The sequence below is a fragment of the Lepeophtheirus salmonis genome, chromosome 10 (assembly GCF_016086655.4).
Source record: "Lepeophtheirus salmonis chromosome 10, UVic_Lsal_1.4, whole genome shotgun sequence".
NCBI classification, from domain to species: domain Eukaryota; kingdom Metazoa; phylum Arthropoda; class Copepoda; order Siphonostomatoida; family Caligidae; genus Lepeophtheirus; species Lepeophtheirus salmonis.
In genome coordinates, this window is record NC_052140.2 from 10,388,740 (window position 1) to 10,404,023 (window position 15,284).

Consider the following 15,284-nt stretch of genomic DNA (forward strand, 5'->3'; position numbering starts at 1 on the left):
TATTTTGTTTTATCGTTCCGACAAACCTCACTATGTGGTCCTTCCCTTTTAAACTTGGAGATCAATAAGTAAATGCAGGAGAAAATATGATTTAGTTATTACTTATTTATTTTAAAATCAGGGAGCCATTATCAAAATAATAATGATTTAATCATCAATTTAACAGAAAGACCTATGACAAAATATCTATTTCAGGAATTAATGAATGAAGATAACATAGCAAAATATTTAAAACAGAGTTGAAGGAATAATTTTGGTGAAAATAATATAAATATACTGATCCTTATGTCAATCATTAAAAAAAAAACATCAATTAACTAAAAGGATTGACTACTGTACATCGAAGAAGTATTGCCTCGGCGATTCCTTAATTTTTCTGCTGTGAATGGTAGGAGTCCATCAAAAACTTTACTTAGCGATACAATGGAATAATTATTCAGATTTAAAATCTTTTTTACTGTGTCGAAGAGGACTTGATATTTCTCCTCACCTCCACGGACTCGGCTCAAATCAAGCTGAATATCAGGCCTTCTACTATTGAACGTTTCTCTGGCTGATTTCAAGTCAAAAAGTTTCGAATAATACAATAGTTGTGTGTACAGGGATACGTCGGAATATTCCCTATACATGGTTGCTTTTTCACAAGTCGAACAGACTGGGAAGGATTGTTGAAATCGAATAGGCAATTGACGTGTTCGTCCAGAGCAGGCAGGATCCTCACATATTATCCAACCAGAGTAATATTCCTTGATGTGACGCCGAATTTCTTGGACCAATTTATTCTTAATAACATTTACCTGACTAAGAGGAATGTGTCCACAATCAGGTTTGGGGCATTGGGTAAGTGAGAGATGAAAGTCTCTTGAGGAAGGAGACCCCGTTACAATGGATTCTAACGTGATGATTTCGCCGCATACACATTTAATCTTCAATTTATTACAAGGTCTAAACTTATCCACTTCAGAAATAAGTTCCCGCTCTTCGTTAGATTCAGTAGAACGGATTATTTTTTTAAACTGATCAGGATCTAATCCAAGACATTGAGCTATCCGAGATGAGTCGGTTCCATCCAATGGATCGCAGATTCTTGAAAGAACTGGATGTAACTGCTGAGATAGATAATATTTTGTATCCACTTTTAGATTGGAATTTTCATTGGCGACTTCATCAATATGAAAACCTCTTTGAGTAGCAGGTCGATCAGTACCGTCCAGACATATCACATACGGTACTGTATCCCCAGATTTGAGACGCTTGCCTCCAACAACGGAGTTCATTCGAAGTGCCACTTGTACATGAGGAAGGGCTTTAGTATCAGCATAGTCCGTAGGATCCTTAGTCAACTGCTTTGTTATAGCGAGTTGAGCCAATGTTACTCGACCATTTTGAAGATCTTCCGTTATCAATTCTAGTTTTCTATGAATGAGTGCGATTCTTTCGTCTTCACTGATATCTTTCATGATATTTTCAAGAATATATTTCCCAGTATCTGATGACAATTGACACCAATCTCTCCTCACAATATCCAAACCCTTGAGCTCTGTAGTGTAAATATACTCTCCGTTTTTCTTTTCTACGGTAATGGCAGCGTATTTTTTTTTCTTAAGAAGAAGCATGTACCGAAAAACACCATCAACATCCAATTCTAACAATTTATAGAGTCTATTTACTTCGCTTTTGATCTTAGCACCAAGACGAAATACTTCATCAAAGTCTTTGGAATTAGAATTTATCATTATTGAATCAGTATCACCATAAATAACTTCAAGATTTAAGTTCTTTTCTACTAAATCCCGTGTTTGAAGTAAAATTTCTCTACCCCTTGATGTAATTAAAGCTGCTAGGGGTTTAGCGTGAAAACGAGAGTGGCTAAACCCCAAACAACCGTACATTGAATTAGCCGTCAATTTCAGAGCCTTTTGACGAATATCATATTGACTTTTTTGCTCTGGTGTGGAATTGGGATCTTTAAGCAATGTTTTTACAGCTCTGCGGGATTCAACTAATTTCCGAATTTCCGTTGGCAAAATACCTACGGCTGCGTCATCTCTAGGCAACTCAGGAATATACTCCTCATTAACCACTTTCTTACGCTCTACAGTCGTAAAACAAATATTGTATTCCTATAAGAAAGAAATAGAGGAATAAGTTAAATACATGTAACGAATTTTCTTAGATTATTTTTTTAAACCTGAATAATCGATGGATACAAGGAATTAAAGTCCATAAGCAGTATGTACTTATCATAGAAACCTCTCTTTGGTTCAAGAACAAGACCACCTGCATATGAAGGCTTCTTACGTCCTGCTTTAACGGGGATTGAGGATTCATCTCCCAAATCATGATTCCCACGATTTTTTTTATTGGAAAAACTCTTGTCTGGAACGATGTAGTTCTTCTCGGAAAATGCATGCAATAATAAAAATTCATTTCTTTCAGCTCTACCTCCCAATAATGTTCTCGAGAGTACATTTCCAGCAATCTGAGTGATCTGCATCGCTAAAGGCACTACATTAAGTTCGCATATACACTAAAATCAAGAAAAAATGACGCAATTAAAATAAAATTAGAGAAAATCAAAATTAATGACTACATACCTGTAGCACATAAGATGCATCATTCAATGACGATACAACAAATTTAACGATTCCTTCTGAATCTTCATATGACTTATGAACTTCAATACTATCGTATTCAGTCCTTCCTGAGATGGAGTGCCCCAGTATTTTTTCAAATAATGATGCAATTTCATACGACTTACAGCGAATGAGCTCTTTAGCAGAAATTTTAAGATCCGCAATTATCCTTCCGGCATAAGCTTCGGTCTTTTTAAAGGCATTGAAATTAATGGTCGCACTACGTCTTAATCGACCCAATCTAGACCAATGAGGGATTTTATTTTTGATAGTACGATGGAAAAGAACATCTAAATCAAATCCAGCCATATCATATCCTATGATAAAATCTGGATCAATTTTGACAATCTTAGCAAGAATAAAAGCTAGTAGGGCTCTCTCGGAATCCATTTTAGTCACAGATGATTTAAAAGACGCATTTAATTTTTTTTGAATGTCAAAAGGCCAGACGACATCGACAGGTCGAGTTAATGCAACGAAATGACTTGATGGCATTGCCTTCATAGATTTTTCCAAAGCAAAATCCTGTTGAACAACAGCACTAAGAGACACGATTTCATTTTGAAGACTTTTTGGATTGATAACTGTTTTCATATTAAGAGACATCACGGTGACCGCAGGGATTTGTTGTCCATTAGAACTAATCACTGATATAAATGATGGACTTTCTACAAAAGCCTCAAATTTGCACCAAGAGATTGGAGGCCCACTGGAGTTGAATTTTTTTATTTCTAACCAACAAGGACCTTTAATCTTTCTGGAAATTAAAAAGTGTTCAAGAAACCCTTGGTTACTTCCAAATACTCTGGAAAATGAATTACCAATTAGATCCGGAGTAACTGCAGAGTACTTGGCTGAGTACACCACTTCCAGGTATTCACCTTCATGTGGTACGCCAGGTATCTCAAAAGCATACAACTTGGATACCGGCTTAGACTTGTATTCTGATATCTTAAATCGACTCGCCACTCTGGCTTCGAACTCTTTGTAGACGTCACCCGTTGTTGGCACGCTATCCATGGAGTCTTTAAATAAATCCCGTTTTAGTAAGAATACTCTACGCGGGATATTCTTTACAGTAATACAGCATGATGCAAATGTGTTCAAGGATTTTATATATACTTTTCCAAAAAGCCATACAGTTCCGGGATGTTTATAGATATCTTCGTAAGCATCTAGCCAATATATTTTGAGCACTTTTTCGCCACTGGGTAGAGTTTCAAAAGGTAATTGACTGTTTTCTATGACGACCGAGGCTGAGAAAGTAGAATCCTCCTCTGATTTATTACCCCAGTTTCCAAAGGATGGAGCATTTATATTTTCTTTGTTACTCATTTCAGATAGAAAACCTCTATTATCCTTTTCCTCTTCTTCTACTTCTTCTTTGATCTTAATCTCCTGGGATTTTACTTCTTCAATGTGATTATCATCGACAATATCATCATCAAAAGGAGTAAAGTCCATGGGGACTTCTTCATCAAATTCTTCAACTTTTTGAGAGGGGCTTTCAATGGTTTCCTCCGATTCTAATAAATCTAATTTAGCGTTTGTTTTGGGCGTAGTGACAGACGACTTGGGTCGTTTAATTCCTGTCCCTTTCCGTCTAAAGGGATTGAGAGACTGTGGTGAGGACGTGGGAGTGCTATTTTCTGAAGATTTGAAGCGCTTAGGAGCTGGCAATAGGGAGACTTCCGGCGTGGATCCAGGAGTTTTCTTCACCTCATTCAGTAACTCTCCAAGGATCTCGTCCTCATCTAAATTACCGAAATTCGCAACGGATTTTTCCTTGGCTTGAGGCATTGATAAAAACATATTTTTGATGGATTTGTTGGAGGATTTATGGAAGACCTTCTTCTTTTTGGAGGAATGAGTTTTGGACATTTTCCCCGCAGATTCTTCCTCTTCCTCTTCGTCAAAGAGTTCTCGACCGTCTTCCACGTAATTTCCATCATCATCCACGATCCAATCCTCTTGACGTCGCTCCTTCACGCGTTTGGCATACTCCTTCTCTTCCACAAGATCGTAGACGTTGTCCACTTCGCCCAACTCGTACGAGTTCTTCTTCCCTGAGAGTCGCGTTTCCTTCAGCTTTTTTAAGGCATCAAATCGGGACTTTTTGGCCACGGAGCCATTTCTCTCACGACGGCTACGACTTCCTCCTATTCCAGGAGAATCCAACTCTGTTTTGGTAGGAGAAGACTCTTCCATCTTTGAGCATGCAAGTCAAGTCCACCAATGCGACTCTGCAGACGTCAAATCAGTCAAGAAAGAAAATCACTTAATAAATGACTTTCAATGTGATTCAGGGTTTTAGCGCCAAAAGTATACATTAACCCACTCCCGCAACCTCCACAAACAAATAACAAACGATACTCACTCAAATAACGAATATAAAACGCGCTCTTTTTTTGTGGTTTACGGTAGTGCAAAAGGAGTTTCTCAAATATATGTTTTTAGCCTGTTTGTTACTCACCAGGATTGGGGCCAAATTTACAAATCAATTTTGATCTAACTTTGGTACGAAGATTATACATGGTCACAGTAATATGACATTAAATTTTGAGAGGGTAATGTCAAAGTCATACAAAAGTCCAAAAACGCATAATCGACCATCACTTTTAAACACATTGAGATACAGAGATTTCATATCTTAAACAAAGAGATATTGACATCATCTCATCATGAATTTAATTTAAAATAATCAAACTTAATTTCATTCAATTCAATATGACCATTTTTGACTTTAACATAGAGAAAAAAGTATATTTCATTTAGGAGCTAGAATGGGGACCCCATATAGCGTAAAACCTCCGTCTAAAATCAATTTGTGTTTTTTCGAAAGTTAGAGTCGATTATGCATGTTTTACGTTTAGACTTACTTTGACCTCTCAAAATTTAATGACCTACTAATGTGGCCATATATAATCTTCGTACCAAATTTGATCAAAATCGATCTCTAACGTTTCCCGTAATCCTGGTGGCTAACAGACAGGCAAACACTTATCCTCCGTTCAACTTCATTGCAGAGGTAAAAATGATCATACAGAGTTTCCATTCTAATTATAAAGCAAATTCGGTGAATTGAAACTTTAACACCTCATTTTTTACCCACTTTCCATGATTTTTAATTTTTTTAAATAGAAGCTTAATTCATTAAAAAATTACCCATTCAATGACAGGGAATTTGTATATTATATTTTTAATTCAGCTCAATTTTATATAGCCTATCAATTTCTTATCTAACGAATATGGTTTCAAAAATCATCCGGCAGTGATAACGACCTAATAAATATTTTTTTTCAATCAAATTGCGTCAAAGTATAAGAGTTCCAAAAAGTAATGCTACTTTTTATCTTCAGTATTTAAATGTATATTAAACAAGAGCATGATACACTTAATAAATTGGGCTAATTAAAAATAATTAATCCATATTCTAGATCATTAAAATTATAATTGTTTAATAGTAAAACTTTTTATAAAAAATAAATTTAATTTTTTTTATAGTCTTAAATTTAGTGTTCCCTAAACAGAAAAATATTACAATCTGTGACGTGAGTTTAAGATTTATTAATACATTAACATGGGCTCATCCAAACATATGGAAGAATATATTTGATATGAATGATTAATTAATTAATTAGTGCCCTTCTTATTCAGAAGATAATATACATATAAAGTAAATGTGATGATGCATTTCCGATTATGTCAAGCTCGTTCCAGTCACATTTCGTCTCCCCTCAGCGTGGACACATTGCGTGTCGTCCACCATCAACGGGTAATAGTACGCCAGTGCAGAATGAGGAGTTGGAAGAAGCTAAGAAGGCGATAGCCTGAGCAACCTCTTCTGCACTTCCGGTTCGGCCCAGAGCGTGTGTTGCTTTAGATTTCTCAAGGAACTATAAAAAAATACCAAATTACATTTATATTTTATCTTTATATAAAATAAATTCAAATCCTACTTGTTTGTATTCTTCTGGTGTAAGACCTGAACGCTTATGTATATCCGTGAGAATAACACCAGGACTGAAAGACAAAACATATTATATGAATATCAGTTGTTACGTCCGCCAAGAAAGTTGAAATGATGTTATGTTTTTGCCCCTGTTTGTTAGTCAACAGGATTACGGCAAAAGTTACGGGTTGATGTTGTTCAAAATTGGTAGAACGATTATACATGGTCACAAAACGTAGAACATGAATAATCCACCATAACTTTTGAAAAAAAATTAGATAAAAAACTCAATTTAATTTGAGGCAGAGTTTATTGCACTAGCAATATCTAGTTTTATTTTGTATTTATAAATCTTAATGTATATACATACTTGACGGAGTTAACGCGGATTCCTTTGGGTGCTAATTCCAAGGCAACACACTGAGTAAACTGGTCCAACGCAGCTTTTGACATATTATAAGCCAATACTCCTGTGAACTGATGGATGATTTAGATATAAATATATTAATTGCAATAAAGTAACATGTTGATTACCGATCGAATTCCATTCACACTCGAAACATTTACAATGTTCCCCTTCGTTTTAGTCAGATGTGGAACTGCCAGCATTGACAATTGGTATACAGCTCTAAAAAAATGTAAATAATATTAAAAAATCAACAGAAATGGTTATATTTTATATATTAGTGCCTTAATCACGGTTATGGCTCATTTAAGTGACTATGGATGACTCATCATTAATAGACACCAATAAATATTACATCTGAAACAACTATTTCCCCTTTCCCCGGTATTTACAGATCTAATGAGCATTAAGTAATTTTTAACCAATTAGGAATATTGAATTCAACTTTGTTCAGTGTAATATAATATCAATACGTACTCAAAATAACATTCTAAAAACTCTTTCAATGATGTCTATATTATAACTAATTACAATATTCTACAAAAATATAAATTAAGGATGGGTAATGCGTCCTTAGCCTCTCCTCAATATAACAAATAAGGATCATACATCAGGACTACAATATGAATCATGGGTTAATTTTTCTCTCTCTCTCAAAATCAAGACCCAAAATTGTTGGAATCATCGAGGGCACATGGCATGTCTACCACCGTCAACAGGCATTGTCACTCCCGTACAAAAGGAAGATTCGGAAGATGCAAAAAATGCAATACATTTGGCTACTTCATCAGGATTTCCAGGACGGCCAAGAGCATGCGTGTTTTTAGAATGCTCAAGAAACTAAGGAAATGAGATAAAATCAGTTACAATAATATATGCTTTAAGTGATGTTATTATCATTACTTCTTCATACTGCTCATCAGTTAGCCCTGCACGATAATGAAGATTCGAGATTATCACTCCTGGACTAAAATATACATAAAAAAATAATGTTCATCCGGTGCATTATTTTTTAATTGAACATGCCATTCTTACTTAACAGAGTTAACGCGAACATTCTTAGGAGCTAGTTCCAGGGCTATACACTTAGTAAATTGATCAAGAGCTGATTTAGACATATTATATGCTAATACACCTGGAAACTACATCAGAAATGTTACAATTTATATCAAAGGGTTGCAACCTTTTAACAAAATGCTAATAATTACGAAACTGTTTATACGAAGGAACACATAGTCTTACCATTTCATATTATTTACTAAAGCCATATATCAAAAATTTTAGAAGAAAAGGGCATATAGAAAGCCTTTGAGGTCTATAAATTCCTCACTATTATGTATAAAATATTGAAAACCTTGTTTTTAATCGTTTAAGGGGTATAAAATGCGCTCAATGATTTGCAAGTTCTCTGTTATCAATATTTAACCCTGGTTGAAGTGGTGGTTGTTGAAAACAAAGAAAAAGGAACGTTATCTTTGATACAACAGGGAAAATGTAAATCACTGAGGACATTAAAGATTCCTTAATAATTAAATAGAACAATCTAATCAATTATTATATATCATTGCTAATTCAAAAATATGGTAAAATTATGATTTTTTAGGTGTTTCCTTACTGATCTGATTCCGTTTACGCTAGACACATTAACTATATTTCCTTTAGTTTTTATCAGATGTGGAGTTGCCAGAGACGTGGTTTGGAAAACTGACCTAGGAAGTGATAATTCATGTAGTTACTACGATATGAATAAGTATATTGAGATTACAATAATTTATTTATGGTATTAAAAGCTTTTAAAATGTAAAAGACGAAAAAAAGATACAACTAATATTTGGAAGAATCGATCATAATAATATGTATTCAAGAAACAAATGGAGGAATATTCATACTGACAACGAATAAGAAAAGGTTACTAAAATGTTCTTTTACTATTGAATATATGTTTTTGTTATAGCAAGGGCTTCCACAGGATTATATTACGGGGAAGGGGGTTGGTTTTTTAGAATTTTTGAAAAAGTTATACAAAATTATCCACCCAAGAATTTGATACAAATGAAAAATCCTTTAAAAAAATGCCCTCCCCCTGCATAGTCATCATAGGAGTAGACCATGATATTGATAGAGAACATAATCCCCATATTAGCTCACCAACCATCTTTACTTTCTAGAACCCTGCTTATAGAACCTCCCCAATCAATAAATAAACCTGAAATATTAAGTGCAATTGAATAGATATGACACACTGATACAAAGTTTTGAAACAGAATTCATTGTAGTATTGCAAGTACTATTGTTGATCTTAATGGAAAGGATAATTATTAATTAGTACCTCACGTTGATGTTCATGACACGATCATAGGATTCCAAGGATGTATTTTCAATAGATCCTCTTTCCAGAATCCCCGCATTGTTAACTAATATATCTAATCTCCCGAATCGATTAATAGTCTCCTCCACAACCCTTTTGACATCTTCTTCAATGTCTAAGCTCGCTTGAATCAAAAGGGGCGCGGATGTCCCTCCCTGTCCTTCACATTCTTTAGCCGTTTTTTGCAAATTTTCAATGTCTCGTCCCGTAATACTCAGAGTCGCACCCAGTTTCGCGAATAGGATTGCTGTTGAGCGGCCAATGCCTGAACTGGCACCTTTTTTTTGTTAAAGGTTGTATTCAATTTATTAATTATTTCAATTAAATTAAAAGCTATGTCAAAGTTACATTTATTTCATGACGATATCTATATTTGTAATTACTAGTTTAATTTGTATCAAAGTCATGAAAGAAATGATATAAGAGTAAAATTGAGGGGGAATTACCGGTGATCAAGGCTACTTTTCCTCCAAGATTCGTCATTCATAAAATCTTCTTTAGACCTGCTTTTGATGAGATTAAACACGACTGATGTTATTCAATTTTTGTCAAGTGAGGAATCTCTTTCTTGTTACTTGTGTGTACTACACTTCGCCCACTCCTAAGGATTATGTCGTGGCTGTTTGTAAATAATATTAGTAACAATATATTATTACGTTGTTCAGAGTAGAAGTTGGGCCGGGGACAGTACGTAGTACTGTAAAGTAAAATACTAAGCGGGCGTGAGAGAGGAGCACAGTTCTTTTTATGAACTTTATCTACATAGAATATTTAACATTAAAAAAAACCATCGTTTGAATGATAGACTATATCCGTTATTAATCATTAATCCAGTTATAAAGTAGTTACGGGTCATTGTTTCTTTTGAAAACACACACTTATATAATACCTACAAAATATCCCCTCCCCAATAATCCCAATCATCTTAATGTGGTACAATGATAAAGGAAAGATGTGAAAGGTTACTAAAGTAACTATTATTGCATCATAAGTTAAAGTCTTTATAAAAATATTCCTTTATCCCGCTAGTATTACTTTAAAAATACTCTTCAATCTTCAAAACGAGATTACCTACATTTTTTAAATTCTTAAAACTAGCTTCTTTGCTTATTTTTTTTCCATCACAAGTACTCCATGTATCACAAACTTGAATATAGTATTTTTTTTATTTTTCTTTTCAACGATAGATGATTCTTTTTTTTTTTTTCCTTACTTGTTTTCTGAACGTTGATTGTTTGAATGGCTCTTATTAAGTAGTTAACAATGGGGCAGGACTCATGAGCGTTGCTTACTTATGTTGGTTCGTGAACAAATCGAGAGAGAGTGGCGCATTCTTGTGGGAAAATAATACAACTCCTCTATGATAATATTTAATACAAAATAACATGAGCTGTCAAAAAATTTCTGACCTTGTGCCATTTTTTTAACAATAACATGGACTGTCACATCACCTCGCGGGATAATATAATATTTTTAGTTAGCTCGTACACTGTCTATTATTTATAAAACAACAATTAGTGTTGGATCGCTTTAAAATGACTTCAGTCCCCTATTAGTCCACTTCTAATAAAATGTGTAAATCTTATGATCGGTCCATATTGGTCTTTTACGGTAATTACAACAGCTGAAATGACTTAGTTTACTATCTACGCAACAGAAGGTTTATAGCTATGATTCATTATTGTCTTAGTTTTTAAATTCTTCAATTCTAGTCATGAGTGAAGAAAATAAGGAGCTATCTAGGACCGTAGTGCGACTTATCGGTCTTCAGAACCGTTGAATGGTAAAAAAGCAATAATAATTCAATAACTGGGAAAAATTGGCTAACTACCAACTGTTTTTGGGCCTTTTTGGAGGAAAGGTTACGAGATACAATTCAGGACAGGAATACTATTTATTGTTGATCCCTCGTCCTATATGTATAAGTATATATATTAGCCATCTTATTATTGCTATGAAGTAATTTTGCCTATCATATAGAAATTCAAATCCATGATAGCTACGTTTTTAATAAAATATTACTAAGCAATATTATAATACAGTACTAGGTATGTAGGATTTTAATATTATGTATATATGTATGTAATTCAATTTAAAAATTGTGGAAAAATAATAATATTATTGAAAATAATATTCTGGGAGTACGTAAAAAAATAAATAACAGTTGGTGGGATTGACTTATTTGGCTTACTACCGGATGATTTCGGGCCTGTTTTTTTTTTTTTTTTTTTAAGTAGGTTGTGTGGTCCACCTCCATACCTTTACTGTATCACGCAACCTTACATCCAAAAAGAAACCGAAAAAAGACCAAAATCATATAGTAGTGAGTCAAATAAGTCAATCACACCAACTGCTATCTATTTTTACGTACTCCCAGATAGTGTTGTGTCGGTCCTTATTTAGGACCGGGGTCAAGTCCAGTATCACTTGTCGGTCCTTAAAGAAGGTAAAATTTAGTGATGGGGACTCGAGTTTTATGAAGTACAAAAATTTAAAAAAATAATACACAAAAAACTCGCCTCGTAGACATAAAAAGGCGAGTGTTACTCGGAACTCGTCAAAAGCTCAGAATTCGACAAAAGCTTGGGATTCTCTGTTTTTCTTTTTCGATCCCATTATAACATGTAAATCTTCCTAGACTAACTTCATTTCTCTGTGAAATTTAGAATTAATGTTTTCCTACAGGCAACACTAGTAGAAAGATGTTGACTTTAGTGCACTGTGTACTCTTGATCCCAGTTCGTTTGAAAAGTAATATTTGTTTGATTTTTTTTAAATAGACTAGTGGGAGTAATCGACATTGCTTTGGATTACGCAGTTTATTAAGCACATACTCAAATGTTATCATCAGGCCAATCAATATACATACAGCAAACTTGGTTGCATTAATATAAATCAATGAATATCTCTAAATGCATGAGGGAGGGGCCACTATTAAACATAAATTTGAATGGTCATTCCTCGAGCATTTCCAGTATTTCAGTACTAGAATATTATCTTAGTAACTATCATTATCTTCTTTGTTTAAATAGTAGTTACATCTTTGAGTGACTAATTAAACTACTTTTTAAGTGAATCTTGGAAAATTAATTACAAAAACAATGTTTAAATTACAGGTTTCAACAATTCCTTAAAAATATTTTTTTTTTTGTCTGACGAGTTTGTTAGCGAACAAAAGTTTTAGGATGAGTAACGAGTAAAACACGTAATTCCTTAAGTATTTTTTTTAGGAACTCGAAAATACTCGTGCAGGGAAATTCAGCTTGCGGCACATCACTAGTAAAATTGATCCCTCGTGACGTCAATGAGGGTGTTTTTCCTTTTTTATTATTTGGTTATATAATAAAATAAATTATATAATCAATTACCAATAACAATGTATCATTAATATCTTCGTATTTTATTGTCGTATTTTGAAAAAAGTAATATTCTTTGCAAGATATGTGCTATAATCTTAGTATATATTATTTTGCTTAATAAACCATGGATATTTTTATGAAAAATTTAAAGGACGAACAGTTAAGAACCAGTCCCAATGATTGACGGTCATAAAAAACTGGACTGGATCGAATAAATAAGGACGAACACAACACTACTCACAGTCTATCAATATCATATTATTTATTTACTATTTTTTATATAATGAATTACATATATATTTCATAAAATATTAAAACCCTATATAGTATTTTATGTGATTATAATATTGTTTTTTAATATTTTGTTTAAAGCGTGGCTATACATTTGTATTTCTATTTGATAGCCAAAATTTATTCATATCAATAACAAGATGGAATATATTTACATGCGAAAGGGTATCAACGAGAAATTATATTCTTCTCCTTCTGGAAAAAGAGCAAAAGTTTTTATAGCTTACTACTTTGTTTATTTATGAAAAAGAATAAATTATGACGTATCAAGCCAGAGGAGGGGATCGACAGCTGACGACAAAATACATAGGATATTTTTGTGATAAGGTGGGCTCACTCTAGGTTGATAGAAATACTAGGTTATACATTTATGTAATCGGGCCTGCTAGAATTTGCAATCTGATGTATCGTACCGACTGCTGGGTAAGACAGGCAGATTTTGTCAAAACACGCAACCAATCATAGTCCATGACGTCACCTCTCCTAGAATTTTCAATTTGATGACTCCTACTGACAGATTTCGACAAAACATACGACCCCTCATACACTATGACGTCAATATTAAAAAGCGTGGTGGAATTCAAACATCAGTCGTACACGCGCTATGGTATAAACTTGTGTTTCTATTAACCTTGGATTCACTGTAGTGCTTACGCACAACTTAGCACGCATTTCTTCTTCCTTTTTGTTATCATCCTTATCTAGTAACTTTTTTATTCTCGAAAATAATTAAAAGTGCAATAATAATCAAAAGTGAGAAATTATGCGTTTTTAATGAGTTGCTTAATGACTTCAGTGAACTCGCCTTTAGCAAGGTAACACCCTGGGTACAATAAAGGTTAGGATGTCTTTTATATTCTTCAATTCTAGCTAGGAGTTAGTGATGGGAATTCCGGCTCTTTTGGCTCCCACACGGTTCTTCTCCTAGTTTCGCTTCAAATTTAATCCTGACAAAAAAATTTCATAAAAAAAAAGGCAAGGAATACATCATTTGGGGTGTCAGCTCCTTTTGTTCACTTCAAAGAGTCCTTTTGTTTGCAAGCCACACATAACAACTAGGAGTGAAGAAAATAAAAAGATAGCTAGGAATATAGGACTGAAATACCGAAATAATAAGTCCTTAGGGCCGGAACGATGAATGGTAAAAAAGACAGAAGAGGGGGGGAGACTCATTAGGAAATCAATCCTATGACCAATACAACACTAACAAGAATTTTTGAATAATAATTTCATTGTTCGGAAGAATTGGCTTACTACCAACCGCTATTGGGCCTTTTCGGAGAAAAGGTTGCGAGATACAATAAAGTACATGTAAATAACGGTTCTTGTAAAGATTGTTTTTATTATTTTCTTTGTCAAGATCGCGGTGCCTGCGGTGCTTCTCCCCAAAAACCGACCCTGAAAAGAGCCCCCATTAATAACAGTAATTGTTTAGGAACAATTTTTATCTGCTAGGATGATAATTGAAAATTATCAGACAAAAATTGTGGGAGCCATTGACCCCTTCGGTTGTGCCTTCTCCGCTTTAATTAAATATTACTTTAAGAGTTCAAATTTGAACTACGATAGGAAGTTATTCTTTTTATATTTTGAAGGACAAATAAATACTTATCCGTTATCATCCTCACGCATGTGAACTGAAGAAACAGTCAAGGTTTTTTATAATTTTATACATTTAAATGAACAAGTTGTTCCTTTGTAGAAAGTATGTAGGCTGATTCACTTAAATAAATTGGAAGTTGACATGTGAATATATTATATTAACTAGTGTTGGATTCGATTAGGACTCGAACTCAAACTCGAACAAAAAATGCGTTTTTTTTGTGTATGTACAAGGGATGGATCTTCTTCTTCCCTGAACTTCCTTCCCCTTCTTATATTAATATTAGTGATGTGCATAAGTATTTTCGAGTTTCGAAAAAACACATTCGAGGAATTAGGGATATACTCGTTACTCACCTGAATACTCGTTACTCGCTCTAACACTTTTTTCTCGCTAAAAAACTCCCCACTCAAAAAATTAATTTTTTTTTGAATTATTGAAACAATGGATCATTTTTTAGATTCTTCATAGGAGAGTCATGGGTGCCTTTCGATCAAATTTTTTTTTTTCTTGACATAATTATAGACAAACAGCTGTATTATTAGCTTGATTGAGGGCGTGCTGTTGACACCATGAACTTTTATATTTTTGCTGCATAGACTGTAAATCCCAATATTTAGCCTTCTTAGATATAGAAAAAAAAAATTTAAACAATATTATTTTTACCTT

At 33.8% G+C, this 15,284-nt stretch overlaps 2 protein-coding genes across 3 annotated transcripts; both read right to left on the reverse strand.

Moving 5' to 3' along the window:
- Nucleotides 1-90: 90 nt before the first annotated feature.
- PolA1 (DNA polymerase alpha catalytic subunit) lies at nucleotides 91-5,004 on the reverse strand. The gene is made up of 3 exons (XM_040720228.2): nucleotides 2,598-5,004; nucleotides 2,192-2,530; nucleotides 91-2,123 (listed from the first exon to the last, which is right to left on the reverse strand). Exons 1-3 carry the CDS (start codon nucleotides 4,842-4,844, stop codon nucleotides 318-320), a joined length of 4,392 nt encoding a protein of 1,463 aa, XP_040576162.1. The 5' UTR covers nucleotides 4,845-5,004; the 3' UTR covers nucleotides 91-317.
- A 1,179-nt stretch (nucleotides 5,005-6,183) lies between these two features.
- On the reverse strand, nucleotides 6,184-10,603 carry LOC121125126 (3-oxoacyl-[acyl-carrier-protein] reductase FabG). 2 transcript variants are annotated; one of them, XM_040720242.2, is made up of 10 exons: nucleotides 10,438-10,603; nucleotides 9,809-9,981; nucleotides 9,324-9,639; nucleotides 8,610-8,703; nucleotides 8,030-8,136; nucleotides 7,898-7,961; nucleotides 7,123-7,834; nucleotides 6,959-7,065; nucleotides 6,596-6,659; nucleotides 6,184-6,532 (listed from the first exon to the last, which is right to left on the reverse strand). In XM_040720242.2, the coding sequence occupies exons 2-7, from the start codon at nucleotides 9,843-9,845 to the stop codon at nucleotides 7,676-7,678; spliced, it is 777 nt and encodes a 258-aa protein (XP_040576176.1). In that variant the 5' UTR covers nucleotides 9,846-9,981; nucleotides 10,438-10,603; the 3' UTR covers nucleotides 6,184-6,532; nucleotides 6,596-6,659; nucleotides 6,959-7,065; nucleotides 7,123-7,675. The 2 variants fall into 2 exon arrangements, with proteins under 2 accessions (XP_040576176.1, XP_040576175.1); XM_040720241.2 differs by lacking the exons at nucleotides 7,898-7,961; nucleotides 8,030-8,136; nucleotides 8,610-8,703 and having other exon boundaries at nucleotides 7,123-7,216.
- Nucleotides 10,604-15,284: the final 4,681 nt, after the last annotated feature.